The sequence below is a fragment of the Dromiciops gliroides genome, chromosome 3 (assembly GCF_019393635.1).
Source record: "Dromiciops gliroides isolate mDroGli1 chromosome 3, mDroGli1.pri, whole genome shotgun sequence".
NCBI classification, from domain to species: Eukaryota; Metazoa; Chordata; class Mammalia; order Microbiotheria; family Microbiotheriidae; genus Dromiciops; species Dromiciops gliroides.
This window is the reverse complement of record NC_057863.1, coordinates 656,318,332-656,341,547: the sequence shown is the minus strand read 5'-3', so window position 1 is coordinate 656,341,547 and position 23,216 is coordinate 656,318,332. Positions and strand designations below refer to the sequence as shown.

Here is a 23,216-nt window from a genome sequence, read left to right as displayed (position 1 = left end):
CCCTCCCCCCACCCCCAATATTTACTTAGTACCTACTATATGCAGGGTATGGTAAAGGAGGGAGAGGCTCACTGCAAGAAGACTGACCAGGAGGCAAGTTTCTTTGTTTTGGCCACAGCAACTCATGAATTCATCTCCTTCAGGGAAAGGACTGTGATCTCCATGGTGAGGGAGTACTCAGACTGATACAACATAGATTTAGTGATATATTTTTTTAAAAAATAGTTTATTTTAAACAACACTCAAGAAAAACAAACAGGCAAATGTTACAGAATTGATCTCAAAATGAAACTGTAAAATCCAAACTATTTACATTTCAATTTAAAAAAGCAAAACACCATATAAACAGTAATAAAATATTGACAATTTATTTGTTTTTTATGCTCTTGCAACTTCTTTTCAGTCCCTATATATAGCTTTTCTGTGACCGTCCTTGACTTAAAAAAAAAAATGCAGCCATAGGCCATAGTGAGAGCAAGAGGCAACAGAGAGCTGAGGGGCTGCAACTGATTTCTGAACTCTGGAGGGTCCCTTCAGCACAACTAACTACTCCCTACTCCTACATTATCTTTTTTACAATTTTTATTTCTGTGATTTCCATATAACGTTTTAAAATTTAGGAGAGCAAGTTCTCCATCATGTTTCTTATTGATTCCCCCCCACCCCACATGAATTTTCTTGTGGCTTTAGAAAATACTGACATTCTTTAAAAGTCTAAAAGAATTCACTTCTCTCCTCATAATATTAATTCTCTCTAGAAAAAAAAAATTCACTTCTGGTCAGTTCTGGTACCTTTATATGGGGGAGATTAATAATCTCATTTTTCCTTCTGAGACTAATCTGTCATTAGCCACTTCTTGTTTGGTCAGTTTGTACATTTTCCATACATGTAGATGTTGATGTATTTAAGTTCTCATATTTATTAATACAGATAAACATTAGTTTCAGGGTTGGTGTTTTTTTTCTTTTTACTTTTTTATCTTCTTAATTTTTTCCCTTCCTACACCCATAATTCCTCTACCTTTTCTAATGATTTTTGTTGAATTTTAAAAGTTTTCTTGGGCAGCTAGATGGTGCAGTGGATAGAGCACCGGCCCTGGATTCAGGAGTACCTGAGTTCAAATCCGACCTCAGACACTTAACACTTACTAGCTGTGTGACCCTGGGCAAGTCACTTAACCCCAACTGCCCCGCCCCCCCCAAATCTTGACATCTCTATATTTTTATAACAATCATTTCTCAATAAATGCTCCACACATGTGCAAGCACCCCCACACCCTTCCTTATAATAAAGAAAATTCTCCAATGAAACAGGCCAAATATAGTAACTTTATGTTATGTATATGCCCCACTTGGGATCCACAGTCCACAGCCTTCTCCACTAAGTGGAGGGAGTGTTTCTTTATCTAAATTTGGGATCAACATTGATACTTTCATGAATTCAATAGCCATTTTGTGTTTCACTTAAGAGAATTGTAGTCACTATGTATATTTCTGCTTTCTTCACTCTATATAATTTCACTCATCTTCCTAAGCTTCTCAGAATTATTCCCATTTGCCATTTTTTTTTTTACAATACTGTCATATTCCATTAAATCAATATTCTATAGTGTGTTCAGTCATGTCCCCAACTGATAACCCTTTTGTTTCCACGGTTTCTTTTTTCTTTCTTTTTTTTTTTTTTTGCTACCACAAAATGTTGCTTCTGATTATTTTGTTACATATGGGACCTTCCCTTCTTCATAGCAATGGGCTCACTGGGGTCAGAGAGAATAAGCAATTTAGTAACTTGTCTGAAATAAAGCAAATTATTTTCCTGACCAGCAGTAACAATTCCTACCACCAACAACGGTGTACTCAGTGTGCCTGATTTCCCACAAGGACAATTTTTGTACCTGACAGTTTTCTGCGTGTGAGATCAAATTTCAGAGATTAGTTAATTTGCATTTTGATTAGTCGTATTAGCAGAACATCTTCCCATTTGTTTTGGTGATAGTCTTATACATTTAATTCCTTTGCCCACTTAACAACTGGAGAATGGCCCTATACTTGATGTTTGAGAAAGATGGTTTTCCATTCTATAGCTTCTCTTATTCTATTTTGTTCATGAAAATGGTTTAAATTTATCATTGAGATTATATACTTTATCCCACACTAGGGATGGAATCCTCTTTGAGGTTCGGAGTGAAATGGCTGGCTTATTAAATGATATAGTATCCCAGGTTTGGGATGACTGGCTCTTAATGGACACAGATCATGGAGAAACTAAAGCCTTTTCCTATTCTCATTTGGGGATGGAAGGTCTGAAGACTTTTGGATCCAGATTGGCACAGAGACTTGGAAGAGATTGGGTAGATCTAATCAGATATTTAAAGGACCATTTTAGACTTGTTATGAGTGCAAAAGAAAATCTGGAACATAATGTTTGGTAGATTGTTGAAAATATGACTTCAACCAAAAAAAAAATTCTACTGCCTGTCACATGTGAAATATTTTTTCCCCTTGTGTATTTCCCTAGGTGTGTAGAAACAGAATTGTGTGTGGCTATGTCATGAGGAACATTAACTGTATTTTTCCTATGGATGGTATTAACAAATGTTTATATCATGCTTTACATTTTGCAAAAGTTCCTTCCAGACATGATCTCTTAGAGCCTCACAACACCCCATGAGATGTGGGCACTACTGGGGTTATTAAACACAATTTACAGATGAGGAAAATAAGGTTCTGGAAGCTTAATGGCTTTGCTAATGGTACCCACATTTAGAAAGCATCAGGGGCAGGATATGAACTCAGGTCTTCTTGAATCTGGTCCACTATAGAGCACTGCTTCTCTCAATATGAGTCTTTCCATTATTACAAGGTTTGTATATTTGAATAATCACTGTAATACTATCCATGATTCTCTAAAGGAGAATCCTCAATCTAGCACTGGGAACTCTCCAATATGGCTCCCACCTACCTTTCAAATCTTATTTTATGCTCACCATCACACATACTCACTCCATCCCAGACAGACTGGCCTGCAATGTGTTGTCCATGTATGATGTTCTCTGTTCTGACTGCATGCCTTGGCACAAGTGGAGTCCCTCCATCTAGAATGTACTCTATCCTTACTCCCTCTTAAAGAATTCTTAGCTTCTTTCAAAGTATGGTACATGCACCACTTTCTCTGAGAAGCCTTTCCAGATTCCCTCCACAAATAGCTTTCTTTCCATCTTCAAACTAGTTTGTGTATCTTTTGTGTCTCCTTCCTTATCTACCTGTAGAGGCCCTTCCCTCGTAGAAGGTAAGCTGCCTGAGGGGCAGGAACAGATAATTTCCCTTATAACTCCAGCCTATAGGATAAAGTTTGGTGCATAAACAGTATATATTTAACAAGTGTTTGTTCAATTGAAAATTAAAAGGGGAAGGGCTTTTCCACAATCAGCAAAATCATGAAACTACTCTCAGATGAATTCTTTGAAGGTAAACAAGGAAGGAGTATCGATTATTGGAGTTTCACACAACTCTGAATTTTGTCATGTGCAGCAAGATTTATGCTGTGCAGACCTTTCCAAATTCACAACCTTCAATTTTCTGTTTCTCTGACTGGCAAGCTCTCTCTCCTCACTGATTTCCTCTTGAAAGGCCTAGCTCCCTTAAAAGCTCAGCTCAAGGACTACATCCCATAGGAGGTCTTTTCTGATCTTTTCAGTGGTTAGATTTGCTTCCAGCCTCAGAAATTACACTGTATTTAGTTATCTGCGTACATACTGTTCCTCCCAATAGAATGTAAGCTTGGAGAGGTCAGGGATTGCATAATTTCTGTTTTTGCATCCCCAGTGTCTAGCATAGTGCCTTGCATAAAGTAGGCTAAAAAATGTTCATTAAACTGAATTGGATTGAATTCATTACATTTATAAGGCTTCTCTCCAGTATGGATTTTCTGATGTCTTATAAGGTCTGTGCTCCAGCTGAAGGCCTTTCCACATTGATTACATTTATAAGGCTTCTCTCCAGTATGGATTTTCTGGTGTCTAATAAGTTCTGTGCTCCTGCTGAAGCCCTTCCCACACTGATTACATTCATAAGGTTTCTCTCCAGTGTGATTTCTCTGATGTACAGTAAGAGAAGAGCTCCTAGTGAAGGCTTTCCCACAGTCATTACATTTAAATGGCTTCTCTCCAGTATGGATATTCTGATGCCTGATAAGATCCCTACTCCAGCTGAAGGCCTGTCCACAGTGACTACATTCATAAGGTTTCTCTCCAGTATGAATTCTCTGATGTACAGAAAGGGAGGAACTCCGGATGAAGGCCTTCCCACATTCATGACATTTATAAGGCTTCTCTCCAGTATGAATTTTTTGATGTCTAATAAGGTCAGTGCTTCGTCTGAAGGCCTTTCCACATTCACTGCATTCATAAGATTTCTCTCCTGTATGAATTCTCTGATGATAAATAAGAGATGAGTGTTGTATGAAGGTTTTTCCACATTCGTTACATTCATGAGGTTTCTCTCCAGTATGAATTCTCTGATGTACAGTAAGGTTTGCACTCTGCCTGAAGGCCTTTCCACACTGATTGCATTCATAAGATTTCTCTCCAGTATGGATTCTCTGATGGCAAATAAGAGATGAGTGTTCACTGAAAGCCTTGCCACATTCATTACATTCATACGGTTTTTCTCCAGTATGAATTCTCTGATGTACAGTAAGAGATGAGCTCTGAGTGAAATCCTTCCCACATATATTACATTTATAAGGCTTCTCTCCAGTATGAATTTTCTGATGTCTAATCAGGTCTGTGCTGCGCCTGAAGGCCTTCCCACATTGATTACATTCATATGGTTTCTCTCCAGTGTGAACTCTCTGGTGGTAGGTAAGAGATGAGTGATGGATGAAGGCTGTACCACATTCATTACATTTATGGGGCTTCTCTCCAGTATGAATTTTCTGATGATAAATGAGCTTTGTATTCTGGATAAAGGCCTTCCCACATTCATTACATTTATATGGTTTCTCTCCAGTGTGAATTCTCTGGTGTCTAATAAGATCAGTGCTCCAGCTGAAGGCCTTCCCACACTGATTACATTCATAAGCTTTCTCTCCAGTATGAAATCTCTGATGGTAAGTCAGGGATGAGTGATGCATGAAGGCTGTACCACATTCATGACATTTATGGGGTTTCTCTCCAGTGTGAATTTTCTGATGGTAAATGAGTTTTGTGCTCTGGCTGAAGGCCTTCCCACATTCGTTACACTTATACGGCTTCTCTCCAGCGTGAATCCTTGGGTGTCCAATGAAGTCTGTGTCCCAGCTAATGACTTTCTCACACTGATTATTTTCATAAGCTCTCTCGCCATTAGGCTTTCTATGAGAATGAATAAGGTCTGTCTGATAACTGAAGCATTTCCCCCATTCATCACAATTAGGAAACACCTTCCCTGAGCTGATTTCTGAATGTTTAACTAGGTTTGAATACTGCCTGAAGTTATTTCCACCAGTATCACATTTGTGTTGACTCTCTCCGACAGGACCCTTCTGTTGTAGAGAAATGAATGACTCCAGACTGACACTCCTCCCAAATTTATGACATTCATCACTTTGCCCTTCAGGAAGAATCTTCTGGGAGGTAACTTTCAATTGCTCTGAATGCCTTTCCTGTATTCCCTGCCTCGTTTCTAACTTAACGTCACATTCCCAGCCTTCTCCCAATTTGAATTCCCAGGGGCTGTCGCATGCGTCTCTCTCCTGCGATGATTCATCCATAGACATGGCCATCTTTGGAAAAGACTCATTGGTTTCAGGCCTAGTCTTCCAATCTGAAGGAAATAAAAAATACAAATATATCCTTTTCCCCTTACTGGCAGAAAGAAAACTGCTTTACACTTTGTCTCATTTTCTGTTTCCATAATCAGGCATAATCTTCAAACATAACATTATCTCTCATCTATAATTATTTACTTTCCAAGAACTATCATATATATTATAACAACATCAGATTGTAACAACAATCCTGGGATCCAAGTAGGGCAGGTATTATTACCTTATAAATGAGGAAACTGAGGTTCAGTGTAGTTAAATGACTAAAGTTTTCAGACATCAAATTAAGAGAGACAAATCAAGTTCAAGCATCCAAGCTAAAAGTTTTATGTCCCACTGAACTAAAAAGACTGGTGCTTGATGAGATAGTTAAGCTTTAAGAAATCAAAAGTCAAAGAATAGGGACATGAAGACTAAAGAGACATAATTAAAAAAAAGAAAATTCTTAAAATGATCAACAACAGATTTCAACAGATATAAATGATAAATTTCTAAAAATAGATTATAAAACAGATGGTTTGCAAATAACTGAAAAGATCTGGTACAAATGAACCATGAGACGTCTAGCTATTTGGCCCTAATGACGGGCCTTTTTAGCCTGTTGCATAAGAAGAATAAAATAGTTATAACATGCAGACTGCCAAAACAGTATGAAAGATTTTGACAAGTAAGGATGCCAAGGTAGAAAGTGGTTTGGATATAGTATACCAAAAGAAACTTTAAAACTTTTAAAGCTATAATGCCCAAAGAGTTTTGATTAATGGCCTGATGCCAACCTTGAACAAGGTCTCTACTACCACATGAACCTGCCTGGGTCTTATCTGACTGTTATCAATGACTTCAAAGAAGACATGCTTTTGATATTCACAGATGATACAAGGTAAAGCCAGATAGCTAATATACTAGATAAAAGATTTCAAAGAGTATTCAAGACAGGTATGGCTCACAGATGAAAAAGAGATAATATTAACAGGTATAAACCAAAGGTAGTCCCAAAAAAGCATTTGTACAAGTACCAGATCAAGCAGAAGTGGTTTAATAACAATACCTATGAAAGGGAAGGCAAGCTATTTAGTGAATTTGATTAATGAGGTTAAAAAAAAGGAAGAACCAATTACAAAAGCACCAATGTCATGGCAGTTCAGCACTTTCAGATAGTGATTAACCACTTGTTGCCCCAGGAGAGCTGGAGAAGGTCAGAGATGTGGAAACAAGTTCTGATGAGAAAGAACCCAAAGCAGGAACAATAACAGGTTAGTGGAGTGGAGAACACAAAAGGGGGACATATCATTGTCATCTTTAAATACATGAACAATAGTCATATGTGCTTACAAATAGCTTGCACGTAGTGTTGCCCAGAACACAAAGCTTCTCGATTTGATAAACTTTTTTTTTTCTTTTTTGGTGGGGCAATGAGGGTTAAGTGACTTGCCCAGGGTCACATAGCTAATAAGTGTCAAGTGTCTGAGGGCACATTTGAACTCAGGTCCTCCTGACTCCAGGGCCGGTGCTTTAACCACTGCGCCATCTAGTTGCCTCTGATAAACATGTATTAATAAACCACCTGCTGTGGGCACTATTGTAGGCTCTGGGTTACAAAGACAAAAACAAAACTGACCCTGTCTTCAAGTGGCTTCTACTGGTGTCCAAAGTTATGGATAACTGGAGACCACTGCATTTGTACAATGAAACTGCAGCAAGAACGATGAAGTGCCTTTCTCTGCTGTTTTATGGAAATGGGATTATTTGATTTTCAGATGTGAGACAAACGTTTTTCTGTAAGTCCATCTAGACCAGGAGGTTAATTGGTCATTGCTTTGGTTTTTGCAGCCTCTGGAAGCTACTTTATGGCTTACTCAATTTTTTTTAATATCTTTTAAAAATTTTTTCTTAATGGTATTTTATTTTTTCAGTGACATGTAAAGATAGTTTCAACATTCATTTTTCTAAGACTCTGCTTACTCAGTTTCCATGTCTGAGATCCAGTTATTCAGAATCTCTACAACCTGAGTAATTAGTATTAAGACTAATTCAACCATTTCATCTATTTTATATATATATATTTTTTTTTTCTGGAATATTGTTCTCTGGTCCTGTTATTTCACTGGTCTAGGGAAAACAAGGCGAGCACTTTCCTCTCAGTACAATTTGTGGTTACCTGACATGCTAAGAGGTTTAGTGACTCAGTCCAGGTCACAAAAACACTATGTCAGAGGTCAGACTTGACCACAGGTACAGTTTCAAGGCCAGCTTCAGTGACTATTCAGTGTTCTCTCCAGTTTTCTGAAACATAATTAGTTGAATGGCTCTGATAATTTACTTTATTTCCATTCCATTCCCTGTTAATTTTTCAGTTTTGATCTTCTTAATTTGGTTTTCTTCTCTCATTTCTGGATCAAATTAACTAAGTTTGTCAATTATATTGGTCTTTAAAAAAACAATTTATAAAAATGTTTATAAACAAAATATTACTTTTATTTTCATTTTTCCCTCTTCTGGTTTTCAAAACTTCTACTTTTATGCTTATTTGGGATTTTCTGACTTTCCAGTTGAAAATTCAGACATAGTTTTTTTCATGTTTTCTAATGCATTAAGACTAAAATATTTTCCTCTAAGGACTATTTTAGTAGCAACACATAAATTCATCTATACTGTACTACCACTATAATTTCCATTATTCTGCTTCTAAAGTTTGTTCTTTGACCTTATCATTTTTAGTGTAACATTATTTAAACTATGCTGAAGTGGGGCAGCTAGGTGGCGCAGTGGATAGAGCACCGGCCCTGGAGTCAGGAGTACCTGAGTTCAAATCTGGCCTCAGACACTTAACACTTACTAGCTGGGCAAGTCACTTAACCCCAATTGCCTCACTAAAAAAAAAAAAAAAATTTTTTTAAAATTAAACTATGCTGAAGTCTGGGCTTTTATTCACATCTCCCAATTTGATTATAGCCTTTAAAGAATGCAATTTATATTTCATACATTCAGTCATTTATTCATAAATCTCTCACATGCAAAAGTGATCAATTTTTGCCACAGTGCCATCCAATCCTGAAAAATAGGCATCCTTCTTAAAATTCTCATACAATAATGCACTTCTATTATATCTCAGGTTTCTAATTATTTTGTTCAACTACATACTTTTGGTTTTTTTTTCTTTTTTGAGGCAATTGGGGTTAAATAGGTCACATAGCTAGTGTCAAGTGTCTGAGGCTGGATTTGAACTCAGGTCCTCCTGACTCCAGGGCCAGTGCTCTATCCACTGCACCACTTAGCTGCCCCTCAACCATATACTTTTAAATATTTCTATCAGGCTTATCTAAGGCTGTTAGATACATTTTAATCACTTACAATTATTGCCTATTTAAGTCCCTTTGTAATTCATTTTTTCTTTAGCTACTTAACTGCTAGAATAATTGGTACATAATTAATAATTTTCATTATCTATACTGCTCTTAAGCACAATATAATTCCCCTTTCTCTTATGACATCTTTGTTTCCTGTTCCCTTGTCCAAAATCATGGTTACCATAAACTGTTTTTATTGGACTGAACTGAAGAGTAATAAATTCTAGTACAACTCTTCATTTTAAGTCTTTTTGAATATTTTAACTATGTTTCTTGTATATTCCAAATTGTTAGTTTTTACTTTCTAATCCATTCTGCCATCATTTTAATATTATGAAAGAATTCATCCTATTAACATTGATTTTAATGTCTCATTATCTCCTCCACTAAACTCTGTTACATTATAGTACTCTATTCCTTCCTTGTCCTTGCAGTCTACTTTTATTGCTATAACATCCTTTACTTTGCCTTGCCCAGCCTAGACAAGGATGTGCTTTAGATCATGCTCTATGTATGATGTGGCACCCTATTTTTTCATAAATACATTTTATTCATGCCTTTTGTATTTACATCAGTTTCATGATATACACTCCCCAATGAGCCCTTCCTTGTGACAAATAACAGGTTAAGCAGATCCAACCCCCAGAGTGGTTGAATCTGACAATCTATACAATACTAGATGCTATGAAGTCCCCTATTTCTCTACCAAGAGGAGGGAGAGAATGAAATTGGTTATTACAATAATCCCTGCTTGCTTTGTATCACTTCTGATTGTCTAAAAACCTGGGAGTTTTTTGGCTTCTCTCTTCTTGTAACAGACTATCTCTGCTCTAGACATGCCCTCTCCTCTTTCCACTTTCACTTACCAGCACACCCTTTCCCCTAATTGGGATGGTCTATGCATGGAACTAGAAACTTTCTATCCTATTTCCCAAATTTGAATCTTTGTCTATGCTAGAGGTAAGAAACCAAGCAGAAACATCTACTAGAAACTGTAGCAATCTCTATCAAACATCTGACTCTTGTTTACACCAGAAGGTAACACTGTGTGGGATTGTGCTGTTGTTTGTCCTTCCATCTTGAAGAGGGCCATGATATCAGGGTGACGTCATGACTAGCAGGATTTAAGTGAGGCGGGGCTGTTCAAGGTCACCAACCCACTCTGGGTCCAGGGGCAAGACATACATCAGGACAACTGGAGATGGCCCTGGATGTTTGAGCCAATTGTGGTTAAGCGATTTGCTCAGGGTTACACAGCTAGTAAGTGTCTGAGGTCATATTTGAACTCAGGTCCTCTTGACTGCAGGGACAGTACTCTATCCACCATGTAGGATCAAACCCTGGTGTAACCAGCACAAAAAGAGAGGAGGAACAAGGGCCAAGTATCACCTGGCACTGGGTCTGGTGAGCACCTCATGCAGACTCTTCAGTCTCCTTCTATTTCAAGCCTGGGCTCCCCCTTCCTGGCTGGACCTTTTCTTTCTCTCTGGAGAGCACTCCACTTGCTTCCTTGTCTTTTATTTGGTAACTACAATACTGATAAACACTTGCCCTACCTCCCCAAGTCCAAAAGTGTCTGAAACTAAGCTACAAGAGTCTTCCATTGAATGGGGTTAAGATGCACCAACTGAAAACCTGCTGCTTTCCATATTGGCCCTAATGTCTCTCATGCAGAAATGTTCAAGTCTCCCAAAGGCAATTGCAGCAGACTGAGAGCAACTTGCCTTCAAGATACACTCATTTTTAGACACGTTAGAGAAAGATGCATTTTCTCTAGAGTATTTCTTTTTGAATACCCAATCCCTGGGCTTGGCTCTCTTGGTTCCCTGGGAAAACACTTAAGGAAGGTGGGGCTCACAAAATATAATAGTATCCTCTCACTGGACACCATATAACTCTCCTTAAATATTCTTTCTTTCTTTCTTTCTTTCTTTCTTTCTTTCTTTCTTTCTTTTAAACAATGAATTTGCGTGCAATAGTCCCTGTCCAACTTTGCCTGTAAAGCACAAAAAGTATGCTTTGGAATCACTGATTCTGTTAGATGTCCTTCTCACTACCAAGATGAGGGAAGAGGGTTTCATTATTTATTTCCCTGGGACTCAGATTGGTCATTACAATAATCCAAATTTGGCTCCCCCTTCTCTATCCCCCATCCCACAACCCAGTAATTATGCTCATGTTTGACCTACTTTGTGTTTCAAAGCATCATTTGTTTTTTGTTTTTATTTTTATTTATTTATTTTTTTTTTAGTGAGGCAATTGGGGTTAAGTGACTTGCCCAGGGTCACACAGCTAGTAAGTGTCAAGTACCTGAGGCCAGATTTGAACTCAGGTACTCCTGACTCCAGGGCCAGTGCTCTATCCACTGTGCCACCTAGCTGCTCCCATTTGTTTTTGGTAGCTCATGTTCCAAACTTACTTTTCATTACTGCTGCTGATAAATAATCCTGAGTGATTTACACTAGAGTACCTGGTATGTGAGCGCTTTTCTATCCACTAAGAGATATTCTATCCCAGAATTTCTGAATCTCAGAAATTCCATTTCTGAGTGGATGCTTCTTTGAAAGTATCCTGTGGAGTCCACTAATCTCTGCCCTCTAAGTCAAACACTTTGGAGTAAATTTTATGATTTCCTGAAATATGATCTTTAGCCCTTTTCTGGTATTGCTTTTCTGGAAGACAAATGTTTTGTAGATTGTCTTGTCAAGCTGTCTTCAAGGTTAGCTGTCTTGACTTTGTCTCAGTTGTTCTTCCAATGTCAGTCTTTTGATTTTTCTCCAATGTGTCATCTACCTCTGGAATTTTGAGCTATTTTGTTTCCATTTTCTTTTTCAGTGTGTCCTCTATGTTAGTAAAAATTGCAATAGCTTTCATTAAACTCCTTATACCATCCTTCAATTCCTTTAGTGTTTTTTTTTTCACCACCCTAGGGGTTCTTATAGTCAACCATTCCACTTTCTCTGGAGTTTTAACCATTCCTTTTACAGAATTAGTCTCTTCTGAAGCTCTCCTCACACTGTTACCTCATAGTAATTCTTAACTTTATTAGTTAAAAATGTTTTGTTTGCTTTGCACACTCATTTCTTCTCAGCTTTTTTTCCCCGTGATTTTCTGATAAAGATATCTTTTCTTTTCCATCTTTTAAGTTGTTCTTTAATTGTATAAGAGGGTTTTCTTACTGTTTTGAGCTAATGAGGGAGATCAGGACTTTAGATGTGATCTCCTGTGTAGCCACATTACTGAAAATCTTTTGATTTACTTGTTCTTCACTCTGCATTATTTTGTATCCTGCTTCCCCAATGATTTAAAATTCTTCCTACATGTCCTGAATAACTGTTTTGTGTATCCAAAATTCTACAGAATGAAACAGTCAAAACCAAACACAAACCTGGCTATTTCCTTGCATCACACCTCTCTACATTGACAGCTTATGCACCATCTCAAGTTCTCAAAGTGAAAATGAATGATACAAGAATTGTTTGCATATAGATTTTTGTCTTTTAGGAAAACAAAACTGAAATATCTTTCTGTTGTCTAAGAATGTAAGTTAATAATGATAATATTATTCAGACTGGATTCCCTTGTCATACAAGCTGTTTCTTCCTGGCTACTTGCAAGATTTTTTTGTTTTGTTTGTTTGTTGTTGTTGTTAACCTGGAAGTTGGTGCTGATAATGATAACAATAAGTATTAACAATAATACTTATTAATGTTAGTATATTGCTTGACATTTTATATGCCTAGAAAATCTAGTTTCAAGATGCACATATTTAGACTATGGCTTGAACTATAGTAATAGTGGATTGCTGGCCAGGGATGCTAATAAGGTAAGAATATATTTGCGTAATGTCTTCTAAATCTAATAAAAAGGAATTTAGATTGAAAAAGGGAAGAAAAAGAAAACTGCTCATGGACCAATCTAGACATAAAGAATAGCTACAATATATGAAAAATAGCAGTTGGGACATATAGACATTCACAAAAGATAAAATCCAAGAAAGGAAGTTTAATAAAATCCATGGCCTCAGATGCCTATACATAAATGTACGAAGTATAGGTAATAGGCAAGATGAATTAGAAAGTCAACCCAAAGAGGCAAACCTGACTTCTTCAGAATAACAGACACTTAACAGGGTAAGATCCATGACTAGACGCTATGGCTCTGAAATGGTATAACTTATTTGAAAAACAAACAAACTTGAGAAATAAAAGCAAGATAGGGATGTGGTAGAATTGTTTATGAAGATATACTCCAAACAGAAAATCTGAGAATTAAAAGAGGAAAGTAAGGTAGAAAACATTCAGGTGGCGATGAATGAAGTCAGAGATAAGCAATATTGTCATGAGAGTATACTACAGAATGAAGAGACCCTGGACAGGAAGAAATAAACTAATTCAGAAGAGATGTCTAAGACTTGTGTAAAAGGCATAATTAATTGGAAATTTCATTTACCTGGCTATCTAGGGGAGTTCTCCGTCACGTGCAGAATAGCAAATGCCTGAGTGACTTGCTTTAATGATAAGTCCACTTTATCAAAGGTATAGGGGGGGTGGGAGGACCAAAGGAGAACTTCTCTTCTGCACTGATTCATACCATTGAGGAAAAAGATTGACAGGGTGGAAATGAGAATCTTGGGGTTTTGTGAAATGACCATTCTAGATTAGAGGTTGTGAAAGTGAAAGACAGAAAATGCAGCAGTCGTCGGACATACATCCTAGCTTTTGAGAGAGTAAAATTCCAAGCACGAAAGGATGTGCATAGCAGCTTAGAGTTCAAGAGGATGGATATGCAGAGGACAGAAACAAGGTCAAGGAATGGAGGGCAACCATCACAATGTGTTATTATCCTGACATTTCAGGAGGACTAACGTTTGATGAGCTAAAGTTGGTAGGAAAAGTGAAGAAGGGGGTTAGTTATATCAGAGAGAAGAGGATGACCTAAAAAAAGAAAAAAAAAAGTTATAGGACACCATAGTCTAGAATGGATGGGACAATCACAACTGACCCGAGAACACAGAGCTGCTAAATTCCTCACTGACCCATTTTCCCTGCCAAGGACCTTGATTCGAAAGAAAAGGAAATGATATCCTGGATAAGTGAGGAAATAATGAGAGAAACAAGTGCCCTTAATGACTTGGTCCAGATGAACTACCTAGTGGGGCATAGTTGTAGATATAGTCTAATTCTTCAAAAGTTATTTTTTTAAACATTCACATCAGTTATTTTTGACATAGGCTGCCTTATCAGTGAGCCTTTCTTTTCCAACTAAGAGGGGAAGTAGTTAAGCAAAGTTTGATGACCTAAAAAATCATGAAATTAATGGGAAAATACTGCAGGACTGGAGAATGTATATCCCTATTTATTTCTTTTTAAGGAAGAGAATGGAGTCTGAAAATTATAGATTGACCTTAAATTTGGCAAAATTCTAGAAGAGATCATTTCAAGGATAGTTAATAATTAACATCTAGAAACGAAGAATGCCAACAAAGCCTATCAAATTGCATACATTTCCTCTTTTGTCAAACTTACTAGAAGAATGCTTTATAGAGTTTACTGAGACAGCAAAGAATTAAGGAAATAATTTTATGCTATTCTTGGAGAGAAGATGGATATATAGGCTAGACAACTTGATGGATTTGGAGCTGAGTGGAGAGAACCACAGGGTACTTGTAAAACAGATCAATGTCCACTTGTGAGGTCTCCAAGGATCAGTGCTTGTCTGGGTGTCATTGAACATTTTTATCAAGGTCTAAGATAAAATTAGATGGGTGGCTTACCAAATTTGTAGGTGACACAAAATGGAGAGATTAACACAGGAAGACAGATTCCAAAATCAGAGGATAAAATTTAGTAGGGATAAATGTAAGGAATTTGCTAATGTCTGCTCACATTGATTACGTTCCAGTGGTTTCTCTGAAGTTTGAAGACTTTGGTGGTAAACAAGGAATAAGTGCTTGTTGGAAGTTTATCCATGTTTGTTAATTTACAAAATTTTAGTTAGCTATTCAAGAGTACATTGAAAGTGTATGTTCTGGCTGATTACATTCCCATGTTCATTATGAGGCTTCTTCACCAGTATGAATTTTCTGATGTCTAATAAGTTCTGTACTCCAGCTGAAGGCTTTCCCACATTGAATACATACATAAGGCTTCTCACCAATATGAACTTTTTGATGTTTAATCCGATCTATGCTACACCTGAAGGCTTTCCCACACTGATTACATTCATACGGTTTCTCTCCAGTATGAATTCGTTGATGCACAGTAAGGGATGAGTTACGAGTAAAGGCCTTCCCACATTCATCACATTTATAAGGCTTCTCTCCAGTATGAATTTTCTGGTGTCTAATAAGGTCTCGATTCCAACTGAAGGCTTGACCACAGTGATTACATTCATAGGGTTTTTCTCCAGTATGAATTCTCTTATGTACAGTAAGACATGAACTCTGGCTGAAGGCCTTCCCACATTCATTACACTTATAAGGTTTCTCTCCGGTATGAATTTTCTGATGCCTGATGAGATCTGTGCTCCGGCCAAAGGCCTTCCCACACTGATTACATTTGTAAGATTTCTCTCCATTGTGAATTCTCTGATGGTAAGTAAGGGATGAGGAATGAATGAATGCTTTGCCACATTCACTGCACTTATGGGGTTTTTCACCAGTATGGATTTTCTGATGATAAATAAGCTTTGCATTCTGGCTGAAGGCCTTCCCACATTCATTACATTTAAAAGGCCTCTCTCCAGTGTGACTCCTCTGATGGTAGTTGAGTTTTGTCTTCTGGCTAAAAGACCTGTCACATTCATTACACTTAAAAGGCTTCTCCCCAGTATGAAGTTTTTGATGGTAAGTGAGTGATGAGTGATGCATGAAGGCCTTCCCACATTCACTGCATTCATAGGGCTTCTCTCCAGTGTGATTTCTTTGATGGGCAATGAGTTTTGTGCTCTGGCTGAAGGCCTTCCCACATTCATTACACTTATAAGGCTTCTTTCCAGTGTGAATATGCTGGTGTCTCTTAAGATCTGTGCTCCAGTTAAAGGTCTTTCCACATTCACTGCATTCATACGATTTCTCCCTGGCACGATTTTTACGATACCGAGCAAGGTCTGGCCGATAATTTAAGCACTTATCGTGTTCCTGATGCTGAGAACATCCATTTCTGGAGGCACTTTCCACACCTTTAGTTAGGTCTGAATATTTCCTGATGTGCACACCCCTTGTGTCACATTCGTGGTGACTCTGACCCAAAGGTGCTCTCTGCTGAAGAGACAGCACTGATCCCTGACTCAAGTTTCCCCCCAGTATTTGATGTTCATGGTCTTTCCCTTTGTTGGGAGTTTTCTTGGACATGATGGCTAATTCTCTGGAAGGAATCCTTTGCTTCTTCTGTTTCTCTAATTTGGCTCCTCCTCCCCGTCTGGAGTCCCAGGGACTGTCACCCGTGAGTCTCTCCTGGGATGATTCTTCCAGAGAAATGCCCGGCTTTGGAGGAGACTCCGTGGCTTCAGGCCTAGTCTCCCAATCTGAAGGAAATAAAAAGTGTAAATGTATCTTCTTTCCTCTTGTGGGACTAAGAACACTGATTTACATCTAGCCCCAACTTCTGTCTCTTCAAGGAGAATCTTCCAACTTGAAAGGGCAGAATGAGCCATGACAACATCCCATTCCCTCATATTCACGGGGCGATTTGCTTTACAAAGAGCTTTCACACAAATTATGGGTTTGGATTCTCACAACATGCCTGTGGTACAGGAAGCGTGGAAGCATGATTCCATTTTACAGAGGAGGAAACTGAGTCGGAGAACAGTTCAGCAGCGCCACCAAAGTCACACTGCGAAGGAGGGCTGAACTAGGATTAGAACTCAGATCTTGTGACTGCTGCTCCAGCACTCTTTCCTTGAGACAATGCTGCCTCAAGAACATCATGGAGAGGGAAGAGAGGCCCGAGGAGCACCTCATCAATCTGAATGAATTTAAGCATACAGGCCCCAAATAATGAAATGGACACCCAGGCACGGGAAGAGGAAACATTCATTAACGTCTCAGGAATTGGGGCACACAAGCAAGGGGTCAGACGACGGATTCTGTTTGGCAGAAGACCCAAAGCCAGGATGGGACGCTCACACACTGGATGAGAGATCAGCTGCCAAGATGACCCCGAAACGCGTCCTGCTTATGCCTGAGAAAGAAAACGTCGGCGGTGACAGATGTCCCGCAAACGGGGCCGAGGAGTCCTGTGCCTGCGTGTCTCAGTGGTTGCCCATTGCCTGAGCTAGACACAGATGCCGCGGGTGTCTCAGTCCTTCCGCTCCTGCCTCTAGCCAATCTCTCCCGCCTCACGGCTCTTTCCTCACTCTGCCCTCCATGGTCTAGACCAACAACCGCCTCCTTGCCGTTCCCTGGTGTCCCCCCTGTGTGAAATGACCTCCCTCCTTTTAAGGACACTGTGCTCCCTCTTCACAGAGGTTATACGCCCTCCGGGGTAACTGTGGGTGGGGGTGGGGACAGGCTTGGGACCAACAAGCTTCAGCTCCGTGGAAGAACACCAACAGAGCTGCTCCAACTCGAGCCCCCCTCAAAGGGCTAACCTTGACCCCTCTGCAAACACCGGCTCTGTGCTTTCATCCATGGAGCCACTTCTTGGACAAAGGCCCTCACCGTCATCTGGCCTATCTACACACTCTGTTCCAACCCAAAGCATTGGCCATCCTTCGCTGCTAAGAAGACGAGACCAACAAAGAGCAGCGGGGGTGGTGCTTGTCCCTCTCCCGGCACACTCCTGGCCTGCCTCAGCTCACCCGCCTTCTCGAGGTCACTGCCAACATGCCACCTCTGCCCCCCTGCCCCTCCCCAGGCGCCTCCCCCCCCACCTCCCATCTTACTTTTTGCTCATAGAATCCTCAGCTCCCTGCCAGGTGCTGCCTCTGAAGTAAGGTTTTCCTTTACTGATCTCCACCTTCCACTGCTCCCTGCCCCTTTCTCTTATATTAACCCCTCTGGGCAGCTGGGTGGTACAGTGGATAGAGCACTGGCACTGAAGTTGGGAGGATCTGCGTTCAATTCTGACCTCAGACACTTAGTAGCTGTGTGACCTTGGGCAAGTCACTTCACCCCCTCAAACATCCAGGGCCATCTCCAGTCATCCTGAGCTATAACTTGACCCTGGACCCAGAAGGCTCTGGAGGAGAGTAAGGCTGGTGACTGCACAGCCCTCCTTCCCTTAAATCCAATTCACTGCAAGTCATGGTGGCACCCGATGTCCCGCTCCTCTCTGAGAAGGAAGGACAAACAACAAGTGTCTGTGCGCATCCATCTCCCCAAAGAACCTTCCCCACTCGCACATGGGCCCTGGCATCCCGGTATTCAGCAGCCACTTAATAAGTGCTTATGGATCAAACAGTATTAGCAAGTTGTGTCCCCCCCACCCCCCAGCACTCAGGACTTACAACCTCCCTGGGAGGCAGCTAGTGCCAAGTATGGTCACACCTATTTTATAGACAAGGCTAAGAAAGGTGAATGAGCCCAGGGATGTGACCGCAGGAAGCACCTGAGCTGGCGTCTGTCTGTCTCCGCCCCACTTATCTTAATGCAGGTGGCAAGTAGACCATTCAGTCCTCCATCCGAATAACTAACAAGTGGCCACAGGCTTCACAGGGGTCCTGGAGACCTTCCTTCAGACCCCTCCTCCACGACTCTTCCAGGCTCTCATCGCCAACCTCAGAGGCGTCAGACTCCCAGGCACACCCGGCCCCGCATTCCTGAATCCCCATTGAGAACAGAAACAGTGATGAGGCCGGCATTTCCATCGTATGGTAAGGTCTGCAAAGTGCTTTCTACGTGTGATCTCACTGGATTCTCCCCACCCTGGAAGGGAGGCTGCACTATCGCCCCAGTTTTACAGACGAAGAATCTGAGACAGATAGAGATGAAGTGACTTGCCCAGAGTTAAGCAGCTAGTCAAGGCCTGACTCCAGGCCCAGCACTCTCTCCGTGGTGCCGCCTGCAGCGCTTTCCTCATTGAAACCCTATGAGGCAGGGATCAGATTCATCACGCCCATTTGGCAGATGAAGGAATTGAGGCTGGGAGGCACTGGGTGATATGCTTACAGTCACAACCGACACAAGCCCCAATCCAACCGTCTTTGCCTCATACTACCCGACTCTTATCCACCACAACAGCGGGGGAGACGGCATCGGACACCCACCAGAAATGCACGGCTGGGACAGCTCTCAAACCCTGCGGCTTCCTCCCAAGAGAGCAGAGAAGGGGAGGAACCCATCCAGGAAGGAGGGGGCTGGGAGGGCTGCGATTCTGAGGGCAGACTTCAGGCTTCTGACTGGCCCCAGTCTCAGCCTGTAGCCCCCTGGGAACTATCCAACACAAGATGAACCTTCCTGAGACATCATCGGGTGCCAACTCTGCTGCAACAAGCAGCCTGGAGCCACTTCTCCACGGCTCAAAGCCCAGTGGGGCCATGGCCCGGCCACGCTGTGGGCAACTCTCTCTACACCTTCCCAGCTGTGGGGGCCCTCACGAGCCTCCCTCTACTCTCCAAGCACTGGAGTGGTGTGCCCCTCACTCAGACATCACAATCTTGTGTGGAGGGGGGAGTGTCGCTGTGTTTGCTCTTTGAAACGTCTATCTCACATCTAACCAGGGAGCAACAAACACTTCCTCTTCTCCTTGCAGCCCTTGTAGCGTCTAGTGAAGAATCAAACGCCTGGGTAAGGGATGATCAGGGTGGTAATGCAGAGGAAGAATGCTTATGGGGAAGAAGAGGAGGAGGAAGAGGGAGGGGAGGAGGGAGAGGAGGAAGGGGAGGAAGGAGAGGGAGGGGAGGAGGGAGGGGAGAAAGGGGAGGAGGGAGAGGGAAGGAAGGAGGAAGGGGAGGAGGGAGGGGAGAAAGGGGAGGAGGGAGAGGGAGGGAAGGAGGAAGGGGAGGAGGGAGGGGAGGAAGGGGAGGAGGGAGAAGATTTCCCCCCATGTGGCCTCCTCTGATAAAGAGCCCAAAGACAGAGAGAGATCAAGAAAGGGATCTGTCAAAAACGAGGTGGGAGTCTATCCCAGAGTTCATTCTCTGGACATTCCCAGGACAGTCTGGGCTGGTGTGGACGAGAGCTCCAAGCCCAGCATCTCCAAGGGCCTCTCCCTGTAAAGATCCTCCTGAAGGGTCTGATGCTGTTCACTCACCTGGACAGGAACCTCCTGGGTCTTCTCTCTCCAGCATCCCCAGGACTTCCCCTCGCTCCAGCTGGAAGATCACGTCTGGTTTGGGAACCGGAAACCCTGCTCATGGAAAACAGGAAAGTGCTGAGGAGAGATGGGCGCTCCCAAAGCCCCTTTGGGCATCGGTCTCTTTAGGATGGGCAGCCACGTGGAGGGCCCCAGAGCAAAACCCCATGAATGGCTGGAGGAGGCTCTTCAAGGCCTTCCCAGAGAATGGGGGGAGGAGAGAGATGCTGAGTGGGTCTGGAATCAGAAGCAAAGTGAGGCCACTGATCCATCTCCTTCACGTTGTCAGGTGAGGATGTGCCCTGGGACTTGGGGAGGGGGAGTTTTGACTCAGAGAGACAGAGGAGAGGAAGAGGCGCTCAGGAGCTGCGGGAGGACAGGGAGCAGAAGGCCGCAGAGGGCATGGGCATCTCTGGACTCTGCACACGGAGCAGGCGAGACACGCCAGCGCCCTCAGTCAGTGAGGAAGTACCCCCCGCCCTGCCCCCCCAGCCCAGGAGGAAGGGCTGAAGCCAAGCACCCTCACCCAGGGACAGCAGGTTCCTGTAATTCTCCAGCATGACCTCCTTGTACAGCTCCCTCTGAGAGTGGTCCAGCTGCGCCCACTCCTCCTGGGTGAAGGCCACGGCCACATCCTTGAAGGCCACCGACTCCTGCAACACCAGAGGGCATTCGCTCACCCAGGGGCAGACCCACGTGCCATAGAGACGGCCAGGAAGGGTCAGACGCAGTTCCTGTGGTTCTCCCACCCCTCAGGACGGGCTCTGGGTGCTCGGGCCCCCCTGGGCACTGGGCACTGAATGGTGACAGAGACAGTGGCTCCCGTCTCCCAAGGACCACTTTCTTTACTCTAATTTTACAGATAACGAAACAGAGTCCCAGGGAGTTAAATGATTAAGCACCTGAACAGAGCTGAACTCGGGTGTTTGGACAGTTCGGCGCTGTTTCCCTAAGCCCCCCAAGGGAGCACCAACCAATCCCTGCCCCTTGCTGTTCAAGGGTGAGTGATCAGAACACCTGCAACCTGGGAGATCTACAAGGCTAACGTCACCCTCCCACTAGGTCAGACTTCCAGAGTCTTCCTCTGAGGCCTCTGCGTAGTGTGTATCAAGACTGTTTGAGGGCCAGCCTCCCTGCGCACCAGCAGAGAGGCTCCGTGCCAGAAGGCTGGCCGTGGGGTGGGAGGGAGGTGTTCTCAGGCCAAGGTAACCGCTGCAGCACCAACTGCGCTGTGACCAGGAGCTTACCCTTACTCCTTCTGCTGAGCGGCAGAAAGGGAGGGGAGAAGAAAACAATTCCAAAGGACTCATGATGGAGAATGCTCTCCACATCCAGGAAAAGAACTGTGAATGCAGATTGAACCATACTATTTTCACCTTTTTTTCCTTGAGATTTCCCCCTTTTGTTCTGATTCTTCTTTCACAACATGACAAACGTGGCAATACATTTAATGGGATTGTACATGTACAACCTATATTAGATTGTTTGCTGTCTTGGGGAGCAGGGAGGGAGAAAATTTGGAACTCAAAACCTTACAAAAACAAATATTGAGGGCAGCTAGGTGGTGCAGTGGATAAAGCACAGGCCCTGGATTCAGGAGGACCTGAGTTCAAATCTGGCCTCAGCCACTTGACACTGTATGACCCTGGGCAAGTCACTTAACCCTCATTGCCTCACCAAAAAAACCCAAAAAACCAAAGAACAAAAGAACCCCCAAATGTTGAAACTATCTTTACATGTAACTGGAAAATAATAAAATACTATTAAGATTGAAAAAGAATACCTCATTAATCATATTTAATGTAAATAAATAGCAAATACATTTTTTAAAAAGTGAAGCAGGAGAGGCTAGGTTAGGCCATCTATACACTGTAAGGTTAAAGCTATAGAGTGCCACAGTGGGTACAGAGCTGGGCCCAGAATGAGGAAGACCTGAGTTCAAATCCTACCTCAAACACTTCCTGGCTGTGTGACCCTGGGCAAGTCACTTTACCTCTGTCTGACCTGCACTAATGGAGTGAGTTTCTGTACTTGGGAGTTCCCCATACCAATGAAATCACAGGGCCAACTCCTATCCCCATCCTTTCATGACCCAATGTAGTTCTTCCTCCCCTTCTCCCCCCCTATCTTTTATAATAACAAATTTTTAAAAAGATATCACTAGGGGGCAGCTAGGTGGCACAGTAGATAGAGTACTGGCCCTGGATTCAGAAGGACCTGAGTTCAAATCTGGCCTCAGACACTTAACACTTACTAGCTGTGTGACCCTGGGCAAGTCACTTAACCCCAATTGCCTCATCCCCCCCCCCCAAAAAAAAGATATCACGAAAATGTTTTTAAATAAGGACAACAGCTCATTTATATGGTGCCTCAAGATTTCCAAAGCATTTTTATAGACTTGACCTCATCTGAACCTCCCAACAACCTTGTAAAGTAGGTGCTAGTGTTCCTGTTATACAGATGGGGAAACTGAGGCTGAGGAAAATGAAGTGCCTTGCCCAGGGTCACACAACTAGTGCGTGTCTGATGGAGGATTTGAATCCAGGTCTTCCTGACTCGAAGTCTTGGGCTCTATCCACTATGTCTAGGTATTCTAAGAGGCTGACATGACAAATAGGGTATCTAAGGCATAGGTAACAGCCTGGGCAAAGGTACAGAGATGGGGGAGTTTGGCTAAGAGGTCAGTTTGGCTGGAATGCATTATAGGTGAAGAAGAGAAATGTGGGGGGAAAAGTCTGGAAAGGGTGGTTAGGGTCTGGTTGTGGAGAATGTTAAATGTCAGGCTGAGGAATCCATTTTTGCTCAGAGGTGACAGGGAGCCAGTGA

The 23,216-nt window shown here is 42.1% G+C and overlaps 1 protein-coding gene across 1 annotated transcript; it reads right to left on the bottom strand.

Annotated features, from left to right (window-relative positions):
• Positions 1–250: 250 nt before the first annotated feature.
• Positions 251–21,728, bottom strand: LOC122751441 (zinc finger protein 420-like). The gene is made up of 5 exons (XM_043998497.1): positions 21,638–21,728; positions 20,917–21,043; positions 20,349–20,444; positions 15,351–16,680; positions 251–5,300 (listed from the first exon to the last, which is right to left on the bottom strand). The coding sequence occupies exons 1-5, from the start codon at positions 21,719–21,721 to the stop codon at positions 3,737–3,739; spliced, it is 3,201 nt and encodes a 1,066-aa protein (XP_043854432.1). The 5' UTR covers positions 21,722–21,728; the 3' UTR covers positions 251–3,736.
• Between the last annotated feature and the right edge of the window lie 1,488 nt (positions 21,729–23,216).